Consider the following 25171-nt stretch of genomic DNA (forward strand, 5'->3'; position numbering starts at 1 on the left):
GGTCTTAATCATCCATGGAGGAAAAATAAAATTATTCAATAATTTTAATAAATAAAATTTTTATAATAAATAATTTATTCAATCTCCCAAACTCATTTTGGTCATTAATTTCAACTTTCCATTTCACAGTCTTTAAAATAACTTCAAATTAGTTTATTAGACTGATTTAAAATCATTCCTCTTACTTTACATCACCAGTTCTCTAGTGACAAGAAGATATCTAAGAAAGTGATACAGAGAAGAAAAGCATTCTTTGATATATTTGTTTCTAATATATTCAATTGCTAAACTAAATGTATTTGAATAATAATCACTTACCTACTGGAGAAACAGCTAAGGTAAATTTGCTTGGGTCACTAGGTGAGCTTAGGCCAGCAGAATTTTCAGCATATACACGGAATTGGTAATCCAGACCTTCCACCAGTCCAGTAGCTCTATATTCTCTTCCAGAGATTGGTGATGTATTAACTTTTTGCCAGAGGATGCTATTTCTTTCTTTCTTTTCAACGTGGAATCCAGTAACTTCTGAACCACCATCATAAACTGGAGCATCCCAAGTTAGTGACATGCCATCAGAAGTCACATTGTATATAACTGGCTTTCCTGGGGGACCAGGAATCCTGAACTGGTGTTTTGCCACAATAATGTTTGAGACAAGTGGTTGGCTGACTCCGTATCTGTTTTCTGCCCTCACTCTAAACTGGTACTCAGCGTCTTTGACTAGATTAGGAACTTTGAAAGTCGTCCTGGCAACACTTGAACACACCATCTTCCAATTCGTTTGTGAAGTTTCCCGCTTCTCGATGCTGTAACAAGTAATTTCTCCTCCTCCATCATCTTCAGGTACATCCCATGACAGGATGACACTATCAGCCTTGATTTCATCAAATCGAATGGGTCCTTTGGGCTTTGATGGTGGGCCAAGGGTGATGACTGTAATGGGGACTGCATTTCTACACACTGCATTATCAAGAATAACAGTGTATTTTCCTCCATGCTCCTTCTTGGCATTCTTAATACTCAAAGTAATTTTGTTTTCGGTTTTACTGAAACGAACAAATTCACTTTCTTTCAGTGGCAAGCCATCTTTCAGCCAACTGATGGATGGTTTGGGTTTTCCTTTATAAGGTAATTCAAGGTGCACATTGTGCCCAATTCTCACAGTGACTTGTGCCCCAGGGATATCGGACAGGTCAACTTCAGGCGTAATAATAAGTTCTTTCACTGTAATTGGCCCAATAGTGACAGGATCACTCAGTCCTTTCTCATTTTTGGCAAACACTCTGAACTCCAGGACTGACTGCTCCTTAAGTTGGCTAACCTCAATTTCACATGTCTTACTTATGCCAGCGTGGGACCATGTCTGTTCACCTTTACCTTTCCTTTCTACAACATATTCTGTGATGACACTACCACCATCAAAGTCAGGTTTGGTCCAGCTAAGGATGACAGATGTCTTTGTTGAGTCTTTCATTGAGAGATCACGTATAGGAGCTGGTACTTCAGCAGCCTTCACTGGCTCCGTAGTTTCACAGGGTTCCCCAATTCCAATTTCATTTTCTGCAAGAACTCTGAAGAAGAATGGAGTCTTCTCTGACAACTCTGTTAGCTTGAAGGATGTGCTAGAACATTTGTGTGACACGACAGACCATGTTCTCTTGGTGGCATCTCTCTTTTCAATTATGTAATTAATTATTGGAGATCCTCCATCGATGAGAGGAGGATCCCAGAGCAAAGTGACTGTGCCTCGAGAAACATGTTTAACCTGTAGTTTCTGGCAGGCAGCTGGTGTGTCAAGCACTTTAACACTCACAGTTGAAGACTTAGGTTCACCAACTCCGTTTTCTATTGTGAGAATATATTTTCCTGTATCATTGCGAGTAACTTGAGGAATGGTGAGTAATGAAGATGAGTCAGTGTTTTCAATGCTGTATCTGGCATCACTGCCAAGATTCTTCTCATCTTTTCTCCACGTGACAGTAGGTGGAGGTCTACCTTTAAAGGGAATCAACACTTGTACATCTTCACCAGCTTTGGCAATAACAGAAGTTCTGAGGGCCACATCCAGGTCAATCTCTGGTGCCTCTGTAGGCATAAAATGGATATATACAGTGAATTTTAAAAGTAAAAAACAAGTGATTTCCTGGAAGTATGCTTATAAAAAAACATAATCACACCAGTAGGTACATACCAAGTATATCTTTAGCTTGTACAGGTTCAGTCATTTCTATAGGTTCTCCTTGTCCAGCACAGTTTACAGCAGATACCCGGAAGTAGTAATTGACTCCAGGTTTCAGATTGGATACCACATATTCTGTAGTTCTGACCTCTCCTTTGGTAGAGACAATAGTCCATTCCTCTTCCTCTCCTTGTCTCATCTCAACAACATACCCAGTAACAGCACTGCCCCCATCATAGACAGGCTTACTCCAGCCAAGGGTGATGGATGACTTGGTTGAATCTGCAATTCTTATCTTAGCAGGTGGACCTGGAGGATCTGGAATGGCCATTCACAATAAAATAATTACACAATCATGTATAATTTAGTCACACAGGCGAATTTAGAAGACACAGGTGAAGATGCTGCAGGTATGAGCACTTACCAATAGGATCAGCAGCTTTGTAGAATTCAGATGGTTCAGAAAATGGACCCTGTCCAGCAGCGTTTACAGCAGAAACTCTGTATTGATAGTCACTGTTTTCTGTGAGTCCTGTTACTTTTTGTCTGGTGTCACGGATAGTCTCTTTTAGTACTTTAAACCATCCTAGACTCTTCTTATCTCGTTTTTCAAGGAAATAGCCACTTATATCACTACCACCATCTGCAATTGGCCTGCTCCATACAACAGTCATCGAATTCTTGGTAATCTTTGTCACTTCTGGTATGCCTGGTGGCCCAGGTGTGACTGTTTAGAAAGGAAAGGAAAACAAGGTACAAGAATCAACATTACTGATAAATTGTACCTTTGATGTTCACATTCTTTCCAAGAATATTAATTTTATTTTTTATATTTTTTACCTTGTGAAAAGGATGGTAATGAGACAGGTGTTATACAAAAGAAAATTAAAGCATATGCAGAGGTTAGCATAGTTTATTTTTAAATTTTTCATGTTTCAGTTTTCTAATGAAATCATGTCTCACCAAATGCATTCTTGGCTACAACGGAATCAGATTCCAGTGGCTCGCCAATTCCATATTTGTTGACGGCTCGGACCCGGAAGATATATTCATTTCCTTTGATAATTTTGGTGGTTGTAATGATGCACTCTTCCAAATGTTCAGACACCATAGACCACACAACGCGGCTTGTCTCACGCTTTTCCACAATGTAGTGAGTGATTTTTGCACCACCATCATCAGCTGGAGGCCGCCAGAGAATGGTGATCTTTTCAGCAGTTACAGTCTTAAATTCAATTGGTCCACCAGGTGGGCCTGGTTTGTCTATCAATGAAAGGACAAAACACAATGTTAGTACTTCTTTAAAGCCTACTTACTCAAAATTACTAAGCGTTAGGCAAATGTAATATGACAGTGGTCTGTATTCAACGCCTACCAAGGATCTGTACTCTGATGGTGGCTGAGGCTGAGCCCATGGCATTCCTTAGTTTTAATTCATAGCATCCACTATTAAGGCGATCGGCATCTTTGATGAGTATAGATGCGAGGTCCGTGGTATTTTCGACACAAACCAGTGCATTGGTTTGTAATTCTTTATCATCTTTATACCACTCAATTGTAGGCGCAGGTTTCCCAGAAATGCCAGCTCTGAGCCTCACAGATGTACCTGCTCTGTATTTGACAACTTCTGTATATTCTAGAGGCAAATCAATTACAGGACCACCTGCAAGAAAAACAGATGAGAAATATTTAAAATATTATAAGGGTGGAAAAAAATAGTTGCACCAACCTTAAAGTAAGGTCATTGGCTGTTATTAAATTATACACACACCCTGTCATTATAATTCTATGCAATTATTATTTAAAAGTTAAAAATTTATAGGCCACTCTTCTATCTCAGATGGGGTAGAAAGACTGTGAGTTGTGCAGGGACTTAAGCACCTTTTACATGTGTTTTAAAGTCCATTAGTTGCTTTATTCTAGTGATGAAATGGGATATGGTAGTGGGAACATCATGGAAGAAGCTGTTAAACATTTTCTTTCACTTTAGCTTTTTTTCCTTTTCTTCTAAGCACCTCCTATTCTTTTTCTTTTTCCTTCCCAGTTCACTGATATCCAAGTGTGGATGGTTCATGTCAAGTCTGAATTCTTTACCCACAGAACTACATACTCACTGGACAGATTTTCTGCCATGTTGTTTGGAATTATCAAGAAAGAGAACTAAATTTGACTTGCTTCATACTCTCATAAACACTGATGCAGTATCCACAAAGCCTGATTCATAAATAAAGAATAGCCCTGAGATTCTCAGCATGAAGATGGGAGTGGATACTTTTGCCCAGACACTATAGTATTGCTCAATTTTCTCTTAGCAATTGGAGATCTTTTAGGAAAAGTGTCACAGGATACCTGACTCTCATGACGTTTTAATTTTCAAAACATTGTTGAGTTGAATGTGCCACTTGTTTTCCAGAATGGTGAGGAATATGCATTTTGGACTAACCATGATAGAGAGGGCTCTGAAGTCTGTCTGTTTGAATTCCCACTCCATCCCTAACAGGGAAGTTACAGAAGCACTCTCAGCCTCGTTTTCCCTTCTATAAGATGGCTAATATGAGGGCTATGAGAACTAAGGGAAAGAATTCATGAAAATTAATAAATGTTAGCTGCTGCTAATACTATCATCATCAAAGTCTGTGTTTAGGCCAGGTGTGGTGGCTCACACCTGTAATCCCAACACTTTGGGAGGCCGAGGTGGGTGGATCACCTGAAGTCAGGAGGTTGAGACCAGCCTGGCCAACATGGTGAAACTCCGTCCCTACTAAAAATACAAAAAATTAGCTGGGTGTGGTGGGGCACGCCTGTAATCCCAGCTACTCAGGTGGCTGAGGCACGAGAATCGTTTGAGCCCAGGAGGCGGAGGTTGCAGTGAGCCAAGACCGTACCACTGCACTCCAGCCTGGGTGACAGAGTGAGACTCTGTCTCAAAAACAAAAACAAACAAACAAACAAACAAACAAACAAACAAAAACGAAGTCTCTGTTTAGTCGGTGGCTTATTTAAGAGCAATATTCTGTAGGAACTCAACCATGGTTTAATTATTGACTCTGATAATTTAAAATAGAATGAAGGCGCCAACTCATACAATCAAACAATCATACAAGGTTGAAGTTGGAAAGGCCCGTAGATATCCTGAGGTCTAAATCTCTCACTTTACAGTCAAGTCAAGAGGGCTGGAAAGGTATTTAAGGAATTTTCCTCAGACTCCCAGCTAGTTCATAAGTTCTTCCAAAAACCTCATTAAGGCACAGAATAAAAGTTATTCTATAGATCAGAACCAGGAAAAGGTATGGGGAAATACTGAGTTAAACAGCTATTGTGATTCAAAGTGCTAAGCATGCTTACCATAAGAATCGATGCAAGTAATGGGCCCTACAACCTCAGATGGATTGCTAATGGAACCAACAGCATTCCTAGCAAAGACACGGAATTCATACTGGGAATTCTGAGTCAAGCCAGAGATGGTGAATTGAGTTTCAGTAACATTGGTGAAGCTGGCCTTGGTCCATCTGCCATCTGGAAGGTCACGTCTTTCAACAATGTAGCCTGTAATCTTGCTACCTCCATCAAAAGCTGGTTGTTGCCATGAAAGGCTGACAGAGTTCTTTGAAATATCAGTGATACGAACATTTCTTGGGGGTTCTGTGGTAATAAGAGAAGCAGATTAGCGGCACTTATATCATAATATCTGGCTTCGCAGAAGTAAGGTTTGCATTTTTGTATCAGAACTGCCCTTCCCATGACAAATACATACCACAAGCATCAATTGCCAAGACTGGTTCAGAGGGATGGCTGGGTTTTCCAACTCCAGCAGCATTTTCTGCATACACCCGGAATTCATAAATAAGTCCAGCACTGATTGTTGTGACTTTGAAGTGAGTTGTGCGGATGACCAGTTTGTTGGCTTTTTGCCATAAAATACTGTTTCTGTCTTTCATTTCCAGGTGATAGCCTATGACTGCACTGCCTCCATTTGACACTGGTTCATGCCAGCCCACAGTGATGCTTTCTCGAGTAACATTAGTGACCCATGGTGTAGATGGTGGTCCAGGCGTTGCTACAAAAGAGAGAAATCCTATAGATTAGTACAGACAATAACACATTTATGGTCAAAGAAAACCTGGATGTTTGAAAAGTTGGACAACTTACTGTATGGTAGTTTGACAGTCACACAAGCTGAATCTATGTGATCACTGATGCCAAAGCGGTTTTCTGCCTTGATGCGGAATTGGTATTCTTCTCCTGTGGTCAGTTTCATGACTTTCATCATGGTTCTTGCAACTGTTGCAGACACTTCAGTCCATACTGCAGTACTTGTTTCTCTTTTAAGTAGAATGTAGTTGGTAACTTGACTTCCACCGTCATACTTAGGTGGCTCCCACTTGAGAGTCACACTTTCTTCAGTTATATCACTAATAATGACAGGGCCAGTTGGAGGACCAGGCCTGTCCAGCACAACAATGTTAATGAAAGCTTTGGTTGTACCACTGGAATTGGCAGCAGTGATCTCATATCTCCCAGCATCAGCTGTAACACTTTCTTTGAGATTGATGGTCAGGTTCTCAGCAGTAATTTCGGTATTAAATCTCATGGTTGCCTTCAGGGGGACACCATCTCTTGATAAGGTCACTTTGGGAAGTGGTTTTCCAGAGATTGGAATGTCAACTTTAAGGTTTGAACCAGCTCTAACATATACGGTGTGACTTGGGAAATTCTTCATATCAATTTCAGGTGGTTCTGAAAAATGAGTATAGAAAGTGAAAGTGAAAAAGGGTTTCTGAAAATTAACATAAATCAATGCAAATAATTTCAAATTTTGCTTCTACACAAAATTAGACATACCTAGTTGCTCCTTAATAAGAACAGGAAGCAGAAGCTCTCTCGGGTCACTCAGGCCAGCTTGATTTTCAGCAAACACCCGGAAAAAGTATTCAGAATTCTCCCTCAGACCAGAAACAACGTGATGGGTTGACTTTGCCACTGCACATTTAACCCAGTTTTTCTGTCCTTTTTCTAGTGCTTCAACGACATAGTGTACAATTCTGCTTCCGCCATCATGTTCAGGCTTCAGCCAGGTCAGGGAAACACTGTCTTTGGATGTACTTGTTACTCCAAGTTTTTCAGGTGGGCTTGGTTTTTCTAAGAAAACAACGCATCAAAAGAAAGTGAATAATTATTACAACTTTTTAAATGTGCATTCTTCATGTATCACCAAAAGAAAACTTTTAAACGAAGGCCATATTTTTACTTTGATTTTAGTCTTCCTTCCTTTTTACATGACCCATTTTGCTTCTGAGCCAACCAAGGCTCCCACAAGCTATGTCATTACATGCTATAGCATTCAAATCCAAATTAAGGGTAAAATGACCAGATTAAGTGGTAACATTTACTCCAAATTCATCATGGGTATAAAAAAGAGGAACAAGATAAACAATCTTTTAAAAAACTTTATGATACAATTTCTGTACACACACACATGCACATACACACATATGATATATGTGTCAAACACACTATATATATGTAAAATCTGTGTATATATAAGCATGTATACCTACATATACATACAGTTAGATTCAATAATACTTAAATTCAACATAAATTGTCCAATTTTAGCTATGTAAATTTCTGTTTTTTTAATCAATGAAAGACTTTCTTCACTAGAGATTCCATTTTGTGCCATAGTATGAATAGTCTGGGGTGTGAAGGGTGTGAACCCAAAAGCATTTAAGATGAAATAATCACTAATTAGAATGATTCACAGTATTCTAGCAAAATTAATGTGGATATGTAGAATTTCCTTATTCTTAAAACATACCTGTTATTTTTACTCCTTCCTTTGTTTCAGCTGGCATACCAACACCAAACTCATTTTCTCCAGAGACTCTGAAGTAGTAGATAGCTCCTTCTTGTAAATTGGTAACTTTGTAGGAGAGGCGGTTACAGTTGTTGGTCACAGAGACCCATGCTTTCTTGCTGGCCTCACGTTTTTCTATGTGGTAATTCTTCACTGGTGCTCCACCATCGTTTTCAGGAACATCCCAGGATAACACTGCAGACTCTTTGGTTACATCTTGCACAGCAATGTTGGTTGGAGGACCTGGGGAATCTAAAACTTTGACAACTAAGGTCAGTGAAGCAGCACTCAAAACATTCTGAATTGTTAATGTGTACTTTCCAGAGTCATTTCTGTTGGCATTTTCAATGGTCAGTGAGGTACGAGAGTCTGTGGTATCAATATAAGCTCTAGTGCGGAGGTCAGTGTCTGGCTTACTCCACAAGACATTGGGTACTGGTCTTCCTCGGAAAGGCACAGTCATGGTAAATGAGGCACCAGCCTTGACAATCAAAGTCTTCCTCATTTCACTGTCAATATCAAATACAGGTTCTTCTTCTCTTTCCTTTGCTATCTGAGGGTCGGAGCTATCACTGGGGTCACTAGCACCAACCTTATTGACAGATTTTACTCTGAAAACATATTCAGCTCCTGTTGTTAGTCCACTTATTGTATATTCTGTCCCTCGTAAGCTCTGAATGGCAGTTTTCCAGTCAGTGTCTTCAGATTTTTTGTATTCAACAGTATATCCAGTTATTGGGGCCCCACCATCAAACAGTGGCTTAAGCCAGGCAATAGTTATAGTTGTCTTGCCTGAGTCCACAATTTTGGGTTTAGATGGAGGAGATGGTAGGAATACTGGATCTTCTGCCCGAATTAAGGAAGAGGTTTCACTTGGAAGACTTAGGCCAGCAGCATTTTCTGCATAAACACGATATTCATATTCACATCCTTCCCGAAGTCCTGTTGATTTCACTCTCAGATCATAAACTGGTTTTTTGTTTACACGCACCCATCTTAGGCTATTTTTCTCTCGTCTTTCAATTATATATCCAGATATTTCACTACCTCCATCACTCTCAGGTCTTGACCAGCAAAGCGTCATAGATTCTTTCGTCACAGAAGTAATTTCCAAAGATGTGGGTGGACTTGGAACTGTAAATGGATCTAGTGCCTTTACAGCTACACTCTCTAGGGGCTCACCAACACCGTATTTATTAACACCAGTTACTCTAAATATATATTCATTGCCTTTGAGTAACTTGGTTACTTTACAGGATGTCGTCCGTAACTCTCCTTCACATATTGTCCATGCAAGGTGGCTCGTTTCACGTTTTTCTACGATGTAATAGTCGATATCTGCACCACCATCTTCTTGGGGGCGTCCCCAGGAAAGAGAGCATTTCTCAGCAGTGAGGCCATTTATTTCAAGTGGTCCTGCTGGTGGACCAGGCTTATCAAGTACCTTGCAATTAATGGCCACAGACCGAGTGCCGGCAACATTCTTCAGTGTTAGTACATATTGCCCAGTGTCTCGTCTTACACAGTCTTTAACTGTTAACAAAGTATGATTGTCTGTTGAGATGATTTCTGTTCTTGCTCTTTCTTCAATTTCTACACCATCCTTGGCCCAGGAAATTACTGGCAGAGGTCGCCCTGCAATGTCTGCATTTATCTTAAGGACTTCTCCAGCTTTGACAACAATAACGTCTCGGAACTTGACATCCATCATAATTCTTGGAGCCTCAACATCATCTTTAACTGTAATAGGCCCAGTGGATTCAGATGGTTCACTAACTGAGTCAGCAGCATTCTTTGCAAAAACCCGGAATTCATAACGCTGATCTTCAGTAAGTTCAGTTACTTCAAAGTGTGTTTCCTGTATATTAGTATAATTGCACTTCAGCCACCGGCCATCTGGTAGTTCTCTGCGTTCAACAATGTATCCTGTGATCTTAGCTCCACCATCATAATGTGGTTTAGACCATTTAAGTGACACTGATTTTCTTGTGATATTTGTGACTTCAGGTTGTCCAGGAGGATCACAAGGATCTCTTGCAGGGACTGGTTCACAAGATTTACTGCATTTACCGATTCCAGCAATATTCTCAGCATATACACGATACTCATACATCAGTCCTTCATCAAGGCCGGAGACTTTCATTTGAGTATCAGCAATGAGGATTTTATTTGCTTTTGACCAAAGAATGCTGCTTCTTTCTTTATACTCAAGATGATAGCCAATTACTCGACTTCCTCCGTCATTAACTGGCACTTGCCAGGTTACAAGCATGGTAGATTTTGTGGCATGCACAACTTTAGGAGTACCAGGAGGACCTGGGGGACTGAATGGATACTCTGCAACAACAGCTGAAGATTCACTGTAGGAGCTCTTTCCATAGCGGTTTTCAGCACAAACACGGAACTGATACTCACTTCCTGTGGTCAGGCGAACTATTTTAATGGATGTTCTTGCAACTGCTTGTGAAACTATGTGCCATGTTGTAGAGGTGGTTTCTCTCTTTTCAACGATGTAATTGCTAATTTGGCAGCCCCCATCATATTCTGGAGGATTCCAAGAAATGGTTATGTTGTCACAACTAACCTCATCAATACGTATAGGACCTGGAGGTCCCGGTCTGTCAAGGACAATTATAGTAAGAGGAACTGTTATGGATCCAGCACTGTTTGAAACACATAATTCATAAGTGCCAACATCTTCCCTTGAAGCTTCCTTAATAGATAGTGATGTTACAGTCTTTGAAGAAGAAACATTGACTCTAGTTGTCTCTTTAAGAGTCTGACCATCTTTTTTCCAGTTCACAGTAGCTTGAGGTCTTCCTTTGAATGGCACATCAATCTTAAGTTGTTCTCTAGCCTTTACATTGAAAGTATGGAAAGGAAGCTCAACTGAAGGCTTTATTTCAATATCCCTTGCAATTACTGGCACTCCAAGTTGTCTTGGATCACTTCTTCCCTTTTCATTAACTGCAGCTACCCTGAAGACATACTCTTCTCCTGCAGTTAAGCCAGATATAGTTGCTTCTAGAGTCTTAACTTGTGTGCAGGTGCTCCACTTTTCACTCCCTTTAGTCTGCATTTCAACCACATAACCAATAATTTTGCTGCCACCATCACTTTCTGGTTTCTCCCACTTAATTGTAGCTGTATTACGGGTCACATCAACAAGAGTTACTCTGCCAGGTGGGAGGGGTGGTTCAGACACTTTAACGGGTTCCGTTGTTTCAGCTGGCAAACCAATCCCATATTCATTGGAAGCCAAGACTCGGAAGTAGTAAGAACATCCTTCTTGTAGATTTTCAATTCTGAAAGTAGTTTTAGTGCAATTGTTTGTAACAGTAGCATAGGCTTTTCTTGTAGTTTCTCGTTTTTCGACAATGTAGTTTGTAATCTTAGCTCCACCATCAATAAGTGGTGGTTCCCAGGACAACGTCACTGAGTCTTTCTTCACTTCTCTTACAGTCAAATTCACAGGGGCACTTGGTGAGTCAAGAACTCTGACGTTAACAAAAGCTGTTTTGGAGCCACTATTATTTTCTAATGTCAGATTATACCGACCACTGTCAAATCTGGTAACATTATCAATCACCAACATTGTAAATGAGCTGGTCACCTCGATCTGAGCCCTGTCAGTGAGAATGCCTTCTGCCTTTTCCCATTTAACTTCGGGTTCTGGTCGACCTTTGATAGTGACAAATAAGCGTAAAGTAGCACTTGCACGCAGAACAACCACCTTTCTGAGATCAGCGTCGAGTTCTATTTCTGGTGGCTCTATCCTCTCCTGAGCAACCACTGAACCAGGTAGAGTTGCAGGTTCACCTACACCTTCAGAATTGATGGCACAAATACGGAAGTTATATTCAGTATTTTCTTTAAGCTTGGTCACTGTGAACTGCTTTCCTTGTAATCCTGTTGGTGGAGTGCAGGTTGTCCATTCATCCGCAGCAGCTTCTTTGACCTCTACAACATAGCCTTTAACAGGTGCACCACCATCATAAATTGGCTTACTCCATGCCAGGGAGACAGAAGATCTGGAAGTGTCCGTCACTTTTGGATTGCTTGGTGGACCTGGTGGATACAAGGCATCACATGCACGGTAGAAAACAGATGGCTCACTAGGTTCTCCCACACCAGCTGCATTTTCAGCAGCAACTCTGAATTCATAGGAATGGCCTTCGGTAAGACCAGTTACCCTGAGCCGGAGATCCGTTAATGTTTTCTTGTTGCACTTGGTCCATCTAACGCCTTCCTTATCTCGTTTTTCAAGAATGTAGCCCTCAATTTCAGCACCTCCATCGTCTACTGGGCGTGCCCATGTTACTACCATAGAATCTTTAGTGATTGCTGAGACTTCAGGTGTTGAAGGAGGACCTGGTGGCTTATAAGGATTACAGGCTGTAACAGGCCCAGATTCCAAGGGCTCTCCAATTCCATATTTATTCACAGCCATGACACGGAAAATGTACTCATTACCAGGAAGAAGTTTAGTAACTTTGTAGTTAAGGGCCTGTACCTCAGTTGAAACCTGGGTCCAAGAGAGTCGGCTTGTCTCCCTCTTTTCAATGATGTAATGTGAAATATTAGCACCACCATCTTGCAAAGGTGGGTTCCATGCCAGGTAACATTTTTCTGCAGTAACTCCAGTAACTTTCAGAGGCCCTTCAGGAGGCCCTGGCCTGTCAAGTACCTTTACAGTGATGGGTATAGACTTTGTACCACCAACATTGCTGAGTTTCAGAATATATTGTCCTCCATCAGTCCGTATACAGTCTTTGACAACAAGAGTTGTTTTCTGAATAGTAGATTTAATTTCCATTCTAGCAGCTGTTTCTTCAAGTTCTTTTCCATCTTTTGACCAAACAACATCAGGTATAGGTTTGCCACGGATGTCGGCTTCAAGAACAAAAGTCTCTCCTGCATGAACAACGATGACATCTTTATATTTTGGATCCAGAGAGGCATTTGGTGCATCAATTTCATCTCTTGCAGTAATGGCACCACTACTTTCAGATGGTTCACTAAAGTTTCCAGCTGCATTTCTTGCAATTACTCTAAATTCATATCTTTGGTCTTCTACAAGTCCACTCACTGTAAATTCAGTTTCTAATACGTTGGTAAAGCTGGCTTTCATCCAGCGGCCATCAGGTAGATCTTTCTTTTCTACCAGGTAACCTGTTATTTTGCTACCACCATCATAGGCAGGTTTCTTCCATTTCAGTGTGACATTGTGTCTTGTAATAACAATAGCTTCAGGGCGACCAGGTGGGTCACATGGATCACGAGCAATAAAGCATTCCGACACTTTGCTAGGCTTGCCAATGCCAACAATATTTTCAGCAGAAACTTTGAACTCATACTCAAGGCCCTCATCAAGCCCAGTTGTTTTGAATTTGGTGTCCTGAATGGGGGTCTTATTTAACTTGACCCATAAAATACTGTTCTTTTCTTTCTGTTCAAGATGGTAGCCAATAATTTTGGTGCCTCCATCATGAACTGGCTCATGCCATTGCACAAGCATTTGATCTTTTGAGATTGATGTCACAAAAGGAGTTCCAGGTGGTCCAGGTTCTTTAAATGGATACTGTACAATAACTGGCTTAGAATCCAGTGGGGCACTTTTTCCATACCTGTTTTCAGCAAAAATTCTAAACTGGTACTCTGTGCCTGTTTTCAGTTTGGTTATTTTAATTGTTGTTCTTGCAACTGTTGCTGATACCATGTGCCAAGTGGTGGTGGTTGTATCTCGCTTCTCTACAATGTAGTTGCTTATTTGGCAGCCACCAGTATAGGCTGGAGGTTCCCAAGATATGACTACAAAGTCTGCACTAACTTCATCAAATCGAACTGGGCCAACTGGAGGTCCAGGCTTTTCTAAAACGATAACACTGAGATTTTCTGTTGCTGTGCCTGCACTATTTGTTGCTGTTACGGTGTATTTTCCAAAGTCATCTTTGTTACCTTCTTTAATGTGCAAAACAGTTGAGGTAGCTGTTTCTTCAACGTTTACTCTTGTTGTCTGTTTAAGAGGCTCACCATCTTTGACCCAAGAAACGTTAGGTCTTGGTCGGCCTATAACTGGAATTTCTATTTTAAGATCTTCTCCAGCTTGGATACTATATGTATTAAATGGTAACTTTAAACTAGGCTGTATAGTCAAGTCCTTGGCTATGACAGGAACACCCAGCACTCTTGGATCGCTTTTTCCCTTCTCATTATAAGCCTTGACACGGAACTGATATTCTTGTCCAGAACTCAAACCAGTAACAACTGCGTTACATACTTTGGATTCGGCTACAATGCTCCATTTTTCAGTTCCTTTGGGCTGCATTTCAACAACATACCCCAGGATTCTGCTACCACCATCATGTTCAGGTTTCTCCCACATAAGTGATGCACTGGTCTGGGACACATCAGTGAGTGTAACCTTTCCTGGCGGGGAAGGAGGTTCAGCAGCTTTCACGGCATCAACAGTTTCCACTGGAACACCAACTCCAAATTCATTTTCAGCCATGACTCTGAAGTAATAAATGGCTCCTTCTGTAAGATTTTCCACTTTAAAACTTGTTTTGCTACATTTACTACTCACATTAGCATATGCTTTTCTGGTTGACTCACGTTTGTCAATCACATAGTTTTTGACCTTTGCACCTCCATCAATGATGGGTGGCTCCCATACCAGGAGGACAGAATCTTTTCTCACTTCTTTGACTGCCAAATTCTGTGGTGGTCCTGGAGTGTCAAGAACTTTCACCGTTACAAAAGCAGACTTTGATCCACTGCTGTTTTCCAACTTAAGAATGTATTTTCCAGCATCATTTCTATCACAGTTATCTATTGATAGTTGGGTATAGTTTACTCCCTTTTCAATTTGGACCTTATCTGTGAATTCACCTTCCTCTCGAGACCAAGTGATCTCAGGCGTTGGACGACCTTTGAATGGAATGTGAATTCTGGCAGATCCACCAGCTCTTACAACAATTCCTTTTCTTAATTCAGAGTCAAGGTCAAGTTCAGGTGCTTCAAGTTTATCTTCTGGTTTCACAGTACCAGGAACTGATGTAGCCTCACCTGAACCAACTTTGTTGAGGGCACAGACTCGTATTTTATACTCTTGGTGTTCAGTGAGTTTTGAAATTTCAAATCGAGTAACTCTCAGGCCAGTCTGTGGAGTAACTATTTGCCATTCTTCTTCATCTGCTTTACAGATTTCTACTATGTATCCCAGGATCTCACTGCCACCATCATAGATGGGTTTACCCCAGGCAAGTGTGATTGAATTTTTGGTGGTGTCTACAATGTGTGCATTGGTGGGTGGGCCAGGTTTGAACACAGGATCACAGGCTTTATAATAAACTGTAGCTGGACTTGGTTCCCCAACTCCAGCAGCATTTTCTGCAGAGACTCTGAATTCATACTCATGATCTTCTGTTAATCCTGTCACTCTTAGACGCAAATCTGTAATGCGGCGTTTATTACATTTTATCCATCGAATGCCACTTCTGTCTCTTTTCTCTACAATGTAACCAATAATCTCACTTCCACCATCACTATCTGGACGGTTCCAACAGACGGTCATGGAGTCTTTGGCAATATTTGTGACTTCCAAGCTTTTTGGTGGTCCAGGAAGCACAAATGGATTTTTCATTAGTACTGGTGCAGATTCCAAAGGCTCTCCAACACCATATTTGTTGACAGCCATTATACGGAAAATATATTCATTACCTTCTAAGAGTTTGGTAACTTTCAGAGAATTGGTTACAACTTCTGAAGCAACAACAGTCCAGGCAAGTCGACTGGTTTCTCGCTTTTCAACAACATAGTGAGAAATGTCACTGCCACCATCTTGAAGTGGTGGAGACCATGTTAAAGAGCATTTTTCAGAAGTGACTCCAGTAACCTGGACTGGCCCTTCTGGAGGTCCTGGTCTATCTAATACTTTTACATTTACTGGGAATGACTTAGAACCTGCAACATTGGAAGCTCTTAAAATATACTGCCCACCATCAATTCTAATTGCATCTTTTACAATAAGTAAAGCCTTGAAATCTGTGTTCTTTATTTCACATCTAGCAGATTCTTCAATTTCCTTATCTCCTCTTAACCACTCAATGGTAGGTAGGGGCTTTCCATGGACATCAGCCTCAAGTCTGAATGTTTCTCCAGCATTTACCACAATTGTGTCTCTGAATTTTGGATCCATTGAAATTCTTGGGAGTTCAACCTCATCCTTGGCAGTTATTGGTCCAGTACTGTCAGAGGGTTTACTTATTGCACCAGCGGCATTCTTTGCAATGACTCTGAATTCGTATCTTTGATCTTCAGTAAGACCTGACACAGTAAATTGAGTTTCAATGACATTTGTAAAGCTGGCTTTCATCCAACGACCATCAGGCAAATCACGTTTTTCTACAATGTAGCCTGTAATCATACTTCCACCATCATATACAGGTTTGGTCCACTGTAAAGTGATTTCATTTCTTTTAACCATTATTGGTTCTGGGGTTCCTGGTGGGTCACAGGGATCTCTGGCTACATAGCATTCAGAATTCTTGCTTGCTTTGCCTACACCAACAATATTTTCTGCATACACTCTGAATTCATATTCAATGCCTTCTTCAAGATTCTGTGCTTTGAATTGGGTGTCATGAATAATAGTTTTGTTGACCTTTGTCCACAAAATACTATTTCTTTCTTTTCTCTCCAGGTGGTAACCTATGACTGGGCTTCCACCATTGTTGACTGGTTCATGCCACTGTATTACCATGGAGTCTTTGGAAATGGCTGTGGCAAATGGTGTACCTGGAGGGCCTGGTTCTTTGTAGGGATATTGAGCTACAATTGGATCAGATTCTAAGGCAAAACTTTGTCCATATCTGTTTTCAGCAAATATTCTAAATTGGTATTCTGTACCAGTTTTCAGTTTGGTCACTTTGAGTGTAGTTCTAGCAACAGTAGCAGAAACAACATCCCATACTGTGGTGGTTGTATCTCTTTTCTGAACAATGTAATTGGTGATTTGGCAGCCCCCTGTATATAATGGAGGGTTCCAAGATAATGTAATACTTTCAGCACTGACATCATCAAATTTAACAGGTCCTTTTGGAGGATCAGGTTTATCTAGAGTTACAATTTCGATGGATGCTGTCTTCTGACCAACAATATTGGCAACCATGATTCCATATTGTCCACCATCATCCTTATGAGTTTCTTTAATACTGAGTGTGGTGAGATCCAGTGAATCAGTAACATTGATTCTTGTGGTCTGCTTCAGTGGGAGACCATCTTTAGTCCAGGTAATTGTCGGCTTAGGACGTCCAGAAATTGGCACTTCTATTTTCAAATCTTGGCCAACCTGTACACTGTAACTACTGAATGCAGGTTTTACATCTGGCTCAATTACCAGATCTTTGGCAACTATTGGAACTGCAAGGGACCGAGGGTCACTTCTCCCCTTTTCATTTACAGCAACAACTCTAAAAAGATATTCTTCCCCTTGAGTTAGGTTGGAAATTACTGCCTCAAGAGACTTTACTCGAGCACACTCTGACCATTTCTCACTGTGTTTAGCTTGCATTTCCACAATATACTGAATGATCTTACTGCCACCATCATGTTCAGGTTTTGTCCAACTCAGAGAGACACTGTTTCTGGTGACATCATCCACAGTTATTTTTCCAGGAGGTTGTGGGACTTCTGCAACCTTAATTGGATCAGCAGTCTGGGCAGGAAGGCCAATACCATACTCATTCTCAGCTGTGACTCTGAAGTAATAACTGCAACCTTCTTGGAGCTCATCGATTTTCCAAGAATTCTTATGGCAATTAGTTACAACAGCAGCATATGATTTTCTTGTGGCTTCACGTTTCTCAACAATGTAATTTTTTATTTTGGATCCCCCATCCAACAAAGGAGGTTCCCATGTAATTGATACTGAGTCTTTGGTGATTTCTGTGACTTTCAGGTTAACAGGTGGACTTGGCGTGTCCAGAACTCTCACAGTAACAAAGGCAGACTTTGTTCCACTGCTGTTTTCTAATGTAAGTGTATATTTTCCACTATCATATCGGTTGACATTGTCAAGAACAAGAGAGGAGAAACTGCTAGTGACATCAATTATAGCTGCCTCTCGAATTTCACCATCCATCTTTCCCCATTTAACTTCTGGTGTAGGACGACCTTTTATAGGAACAAATAACCTTAAGGAGCCACCAGCCCTTATATTTATGATTTTCCTTAGTTCTAGGTCAAGATCAATGTCTGGTGCTTCCAATTTTTCTTCAACTATAATAGGTCCAGGGACATCAGCATGTTCTCCAACTCCAGCTTTATTAATAGCACAGATACGGAAGTTGTATTCATGCTTTTCCAACAGCTTTTCTACTTCTATGTTTGTTTTATTAATTCCTGTTGGTGGAGTGCACATTGTCCATTCACCAACACTCACATCACATTTTTCAACAATGTATCCTTGGATTTCACAGCCACCATCATATATTGGTTTGCTCCAAGATAGGAATACTGAAGATCTGGTAATATCTATGACTTTGGGGTTGTTTGGAGGTCCTGGTTTATAAATAGGATCACAAGCCTTTTGGTAAGCAGAAGGAGGGCTTGGTTCACTAAGTCCAGCAGCATTCTCAGCAGAAACTCTGAACTCATAATTGTGATTTTCTAAGAGTCCAGTTACTCTCAGGCGCAACTCTCCAATCAGACGCTTATGGCATCTTGTCCATCTAATGCCTTCTTTATCCCGTTTCTCAAGAACATATCCAAGAATTTCACTGCCACCATCAGATGCTGGTCTTTCCCATACAACAATCATTGAGTCCTTGGTCACTGTTGTGACTTCTGGAGCTTTTGGTGCATCTGGTACTACAAATGGATTCTTGGCAATTACTGGCTCAGATTCAAGAGGTTCACCAACACCATATTTGTTTACTGCCATTATACGGAAAGTATATTCATTGCCTTCAAGAAGCTTAGTAACCTTGCAGCTAAGAGTCTGCACATTGGCATCAACCACAGTCCAAACTAAGCGGCTGGTTTCTCTCCTTTCCACAATATAATTTATGATATCACTCCCACCATCCTGAAGTGGAGGTTTCCAAGCTAGTGTGCATTTTTCTGCTGTAACTCCTGAGATAACAACAGGTCCTTCAGGTGGCCCTGGTCTATCAAGAACCTTGACATTCACAGTAACTGATCTCTCTCCTGCAACATTTTTGGCCTTCAGTATGTAATTTCCACTGTCGACACGTACTGCATCTTTTACACTGAGATTGGTAGCAAAGTCAGTGCTCTTTATTTCTAATCGAGCTGTGTTTGAAAGCTCCTGATCACCTTTTATCCACTGAATGGTTGGTATTGGTTTGCCATAAATATCTGCATCAATCTTGAATGATTCACCAGCATGAACCACGATTGTGTCTTTGTATTTTGGATCCATACTTATTCGTGGTGGATCTACCTCATCTCTAGCTGTTATTGCTCCTGTGCTTTCTGAAGGCTCACTAAACACTCCTGCGGCATTTCGGGCTATAACCCGGAACTCATATCTGTGATCTTCAACTAGGCCAGTTACTTCAAAATGAGTGTCAATAATATTTGTAAAACTGGCTTTCATCCAACGGCCCTCAGGTAATTCTTTCTTCTCAACAATATAACCAGTGATCTTGCTTCCACCATCATAGGTGGGTTTCTTCCACTGAAGAGTCACAGAATTCCTTGTGACAATGATTGCCTCTGGCCGTCCTGGTGGATCACATGGGTCACGAGCCACATAACATTCTGATACTTTACTCGGCTTGCCAATGCCCACAATGTTCTCTGCGGAGACTCTAAATTCATATTCAACACCTTCTTCAAGGCCAGTTGTCTTAAACTTGGTTTGAGGAATAGGTGTTTTATTCAACTTAACCCAGAGGATACTATTTCTTTCCTTGCGTTCTAGATGATAGCCAATGACTCTGCTTCCTCCATCACTGACTGGCTCATTCCATTGTACTTCCATGCTGTCCCTGGAGGACAGTGTGACAAGTGGAGTGCCAGGAGGACCAGGAACTTTAAATGGATATTGGGCTACAATAGACTCTGAATTGAGGTAGGTACTCTTTCCGTATCTGTTTTCAGCTGCAATTCTAAACTGATACTCACATCCAGTCTTCAGTCTGCAAGCCTTTATTGTTGTCCTTGCAACTGTAGCTGATACAATTTGCCAGGTGGTTGTGGAAGTGTCCCGTTTCTCAACAATGTAATTATTGATAGAACTTCCACCATCATACTTGGGTGGGCCCCAGGAAAGAGTAATACTATCAGCTGTCACTTCATCCATTTTAACTGGTCCAGTTGGAGGCCCTGGCTTGTCAAGAACAATAACATTAAGGGTTTCAGTAGCTTCACCAGCTGAGTTAGTCAGTTTAACCACATAATGGCCAACATCTTCTCGGCAGGCATCCTTTATTGTCAGTAGTGAATTATTTTCTGTGCTCTCTGCATTTACTCTAGTTGTCTGCTTCAATGGTACATCATCTTTATGCCAGATTACAGCTGGGGTAGGGCGGCCAATGAATGGAACATCAACTTTTAGGTCTTCACCTGCCAGTACAGTGAAAGTATTGAACAGGAGTTTGAAGGCTGGTGGAATGACAAGATCTTTGGCGATCACTGGCACACTCAGTTGTCTAGGATCACTGATGCCCTTTTCATTCTGAGCTGAAACACGGAAAGAGTATTCTTCACCCTGAATTAATCCAGTGATAGTGGCTTCAGTGACCTTGACTGTGGCACATGTGGCCCATTTGTCACTGCCTTTGCTCTGCATCTCCACAATGTAGCCTAGAATTCGGCTGCCTCCATCATGCTCTGGCTTCTCCCAAGAGAGTGACACACTATTTCTTGTGACATCCATCAAAGTTATTTTTCCTGGAGGAAGAGGTCGTTCTGATGCTTTCACAGATTCTGCAGTTTCAGCAGGCAGCCCAATGCCATATTCATTTTCTGCGAGAACCCTGAAATAGTAGCTACAGCCTTCTTGAAGCTGGTCTACCTTCCAGGAAGTCTTGTGGCAGTTTGTTGCAACAGTTGAATATGCCTTTCTTGTTGATTCTCGCTTTTCAACAATATAGTTCTTGATTTTTGAACCTCCATCAAGGAGAGGTGGGTCCCATGTCAGTGTGACAGATGTCTTTGTGACCTCCTTTACCTTCAGATCCTGTGGAGGGCCTGGTGTATCAAGAACTCTAACGTTGACAAATGCAGACTTGCTGCCTGAACTATTTTCTACAGTTAGTATGTATTTGCCACTGTCAAATCTGTTTACATTTCCAACAATAAGCAGTGTGTAAGAGCTTGTGGATTCAATGCTAGCTTTATCTAAAGATTCTCCATGTTCCCGGGCCCACTTCACCTCAGGTGCAGGCCTTCCTTTGATTGGAACAAAAAGTCTCAGGGTGCAGCAGGCCCTTATAGTAACAACTTTGCGCAGGTCAGCATCCAGTTCAATTTCTGGAGGCAGCATTCTGTCTTCAGCCTTCGGAGTTCCAGGAACAAGGGCAGGTTCCCCAAGTCCTTCGGAATTCATGGCATAGATGCGAATCTTATATTCCTGATTCTCTGTGAGGCCAGTGATAGTATAAGAAGTTGCCTTGAGTCCTGCTGGTGGAGTGACAATCTGCCATTCATCTTCCTCTGGCAGGGCAATCTCAACCATATACCCAGTGATTTCTGAACCACCATCATAGATAGGTTTATTCCAAGCGATTGAAATGGATGATCTGCTTGTATCTAGAACACGTGGGTTACCTGGTGGTCCAGGTTTAAACACAGCGTCACAAGCCTTGTAAAATGGACTGGTAGGACTTGGTGCACTAATTCCAGCAGCATTTTCAGCCATAATCCTGAACTCATATTCATGTCCTTCTGTCAGTCCAGACACTTTATATCTTAAATCAGTAAGAGTTTTTTTGTTGCATTTAATCCAGCGTTGGCCAGCTTTATCACGCCGTTCCACAATATAATTGATGATTTCACTTCCACCATCAGAATCAGGATGTCCCCAGCAGACAACCATCGAGTCTTTAGTAATAGCTGTCACTTCAGGGTTTTTGGGCGGATCAGGGGGTCCATAAGGATTCACTGCAAGCACAGGCTCTGATTCCAGTGGCTCTCCCACTCCATATTTATTTACAGCCATGACACGGAATATGTATTCATTGCCTTTCAAGAGTTTAGTGACCTTTAGCTTTGTTACTTGGACTTCTGAGGCTACATTTGTCCATGCCAATCTGCTGGTTTCACGTTTCTGTACTATGTAATGATCAATTTTGGCACCTCCATCATCCAGTGGAGGCAACCATGATAGTACACACTTTTCTGATGTCACTTCAGTTACAGCCAAAGGTCCTTCAGGTGGGCCTGGTCTGTCAAGAACTTTGACATTGAAAATGTGTTTAGCAAAGCCACCAGGATTAGTTGCTGTAAGGGTATAGGCACCACTATCCCTTCTTGTTGAATCTTTGTTTACCAGATGAGTAGAGAAATCTGCAATTTTTATTTCTAACTTTGCTGTGCCTTCCAGCTCTTTTCCATCTTTGGTCCATTCCATTGTTGGAGGTGGGCGGCCTGAAACATCAGCTTCCAGTCTGAATGCTTCACCTGCTTTTAATATAACTGTGTCCTTAAATTTAACATCCACCTTTATCTTTGGTGCTTCAATGTCATCCCTGCAAGTGATAGCATCAGATGGCTCAGATGGTGGACTGATGGCACCTGCAGCATTTTTGGCAATCACACGGAATTCATATGCAGCATCTTCTGTTAGGCCACTGACTGTAAATTCATTCTCCAAAATGTTGCTGAAGTTGGCCTTCAGCCACCGTCCATTAGGAAGGTCTCTCTTTTCAACAATATAACTGGTAATTTTAAAGCCCCCAGTATATTCAGGCTTAGCCCATTTAAGTGTCACTGTGTTTCTTGTAATATTTAGAGGTATTGGTTTTCCAGGTGGGTCGATGGGATCCAGAGCCAACATAGGCTCCGATGGCTTGCTTGGCTTGCTTTTGCCTGCCATGTTTTCTGCAATCACCCGGAATTCATAAGCAATACCATCTGTAAGTCCACTTGATTTGAAAATGTTGCCTGGTACCAAAGCTTTGCTCACAGTCTGCCAGAGAATACCATTTCGTTCTTTTCTTTCAACGTGATATCCTAAAATGGGGCTTCCACCATCAGAAAGTGGCTCATGCCAGCTAATGGTCATTGAATCCTTGGTAACTGCAGTTACCTGAGGGGTACCAGGAGGTCCAGGAACCTTAAATGGATAGTTGGCAACTATACATGCTGATGTGATGCCTGGTCCAACTCCATATCTATTCTGAGCTTTTACACGGAACTGATACTCTAATCCAGTAGTAAGGCGGGTGGCTTTATAGGTAGTACGTATAACGGTGGTTGCTAACTCAACCCAGGTAGTACTGTCAGTCTGCCGCATTTCCACTACATAGTTGCTTATTGGTACACCACCATCGTTCTCAGGGGGATCCCAAGAGAAGGTTACAAAATCAGATGAAACTTCATCAAATTTGATTGGTCCAGTAGGTGGCCCTGGGATATCATGGACTTGAATGGTGATGACATCACCAACCTCTCCTACAATGTTCCTTGCTGTTAATGGATAGGGCCCACTATCACTTCTGACACACTCATTGATATTTAAAATGGTTGAAGTTGCTGTGGTTTCAAAATTAACTCTCTGTGTCTGTTTAAGAATTTGGTCTCCTTTTTTCCATGTCACTGTGGGCTTTGGTCGACCGAGCACTGGAATTTCAACTTTGATGTTGTCACCAGCTCTGGCAATGACCAGTTTCTGATAGATGCCACGGAGATCCAGCTCTGGAAGCATTGTCTGCTCCTTGACAATGACGGGTCTGCTTTCTCTAGGGGCACTTCTCCCCGCGCTGTTCACTGCCATCACTTGGAAGGTGTATTCCTCTCCTTCAGTTAGATTCCTCACAACACATTCTAACCCTTTCACGGTTGTGATGTGGGTCCACTGGTCAGAGCCTTTTCTCTGGGCTTCAATCACATAGCCAGTGATCTTGCTGCCACCATCGTGTTTAGGCTTAGGCCATGCCAGGCTGACAGTGCTCTTAGTTATGTCCATGATGTTAAGGCTGTCTGGTGGAGATGGTGCTTCAGAGGCTTTTACAGGCTCTGTAGTTTCTGTTGGCTCACCAATTCCATATTCATTCTCTGCCATCACTCTGAAGAAGTATTCACACCCTTCAGACAAGCCGGTGACTTTGTATGTGCATTTATGGCACTTAGTGGTGACTGTGGAATAAGATTTCCGTGTTGCTTCACGTTTCTCTACAATGTAATTTGTTATACGTGAGCCTCCATCTATCAGAGGGAGGTCCCAGTGCAGGGTGACACTGTCCTTTGTGATGTCTGTAGGCCGCAGGTTGAGGACTGGGCCTGGTGTATCCAAGACTCTGACATTCACAAAGCCACTTTTCTTCCCAGCCGGGTTTTCAATGGTCATGACAAATTTACCGGTATCATATCTGTTACATTCTGGGATAATCAGAAGAGTAAATGATTCTGTATTTTCAATGTTGGCTCGGTTTTTCAGGTTGATATTATCTTTGGTCCATGTCACTTCAGGAGCAGGACGACCTTTAATCGGCACAAATATTCTAATACTGAGTCCTGCTCTAACAACAAGTGTTCTTCGAAGCTCAGCATCTAGTTCAAAATCAGGAGCCATTTCCCGTTCTACGATTTCAACATCTGGAATCACTGCTGGCTCCCCAACACCTGCATCGTTGATGGCACTGATTCTAAAGTTGTATTTTTCTTTAGTCTGAAGATCAGGAACAACGAACTGAGTGATTCTGAGGGCAGTTCCTGTGGTATCTTTTATCCAGGCCTCGTCTCCTACTTTTTGATGCTCCACAACATAGCCGGTGATTTCAAGTCCACCATCATAATGAGGCTTGCCCCATGCCAAAGAAGCAGATTTCTTAGTAGTATCAGTGACATGCGGATTTGAAGGTGGTCCTGGAGGATCTGAAAAAGAAACAAAGACACAAAAGTATATATTCAGACTTTGGCTTTTGGATAATTTAGATAAAATA

General features: G+C 41.5%; 1 protein-coding gene across 1 annotated transcript in view; it reads right to left on the minus strand.

Annotated features, from left to right (window-relative positions):
• TTN (titin) overlaps nt 1-25171 on the minus strand; it is a 272956-nt gene that overhangs the window by 26249 nt on the left and 221536 nt on the right. Inside the window, exons 276-285 of the mRNA XM_026454265.1 lie at nt 7998-25103; nt 7022-7318; nt 6329-6916; nt 5934-6236; nt 5525-5821; nt 3555-3842; nt 3143-3442; nt 2604-2906; nt 2192-2497; nt 319-2085 (exon numbers count right to left, since the gene is read on the minus strand). Coding sequence (XP_026310050.1) covers nt 319-2085; nt 2192-2497; nt 2604-2906; nt 3143-3442; nt 3555-3842; nt 5525-5821; nt 5934-6236; nt 6329-6916; nt 7022-7318; nt 7998-25103 — 21555 coding nt within the window. The remainder of the gene's footprint in view (nt 1-318; nt 2086-2191; nt 2498-2603; nt 2907-3142; nt 3443-3554; nt 3843-5524; nt 5822-5933; nt 6237-6328; nt 6917-7021; nt 7319-7997; nt 25104-25171) is intronic.

This window comes from Piliocolobus tephrosceles, chromosome 11 (genome assembly GCF_002776525.5).
Source record: "Piliocolobus tephrosceles isolate RC106 chromosome 11, ASM277652v3, whole genome shotgun sequence".
NCBI lineage: Eukaryota > Metazoa > Chordata > Mammalia > Primates > Cercopithecidae > Piliocolobus > Piliocolobus tephrosceles.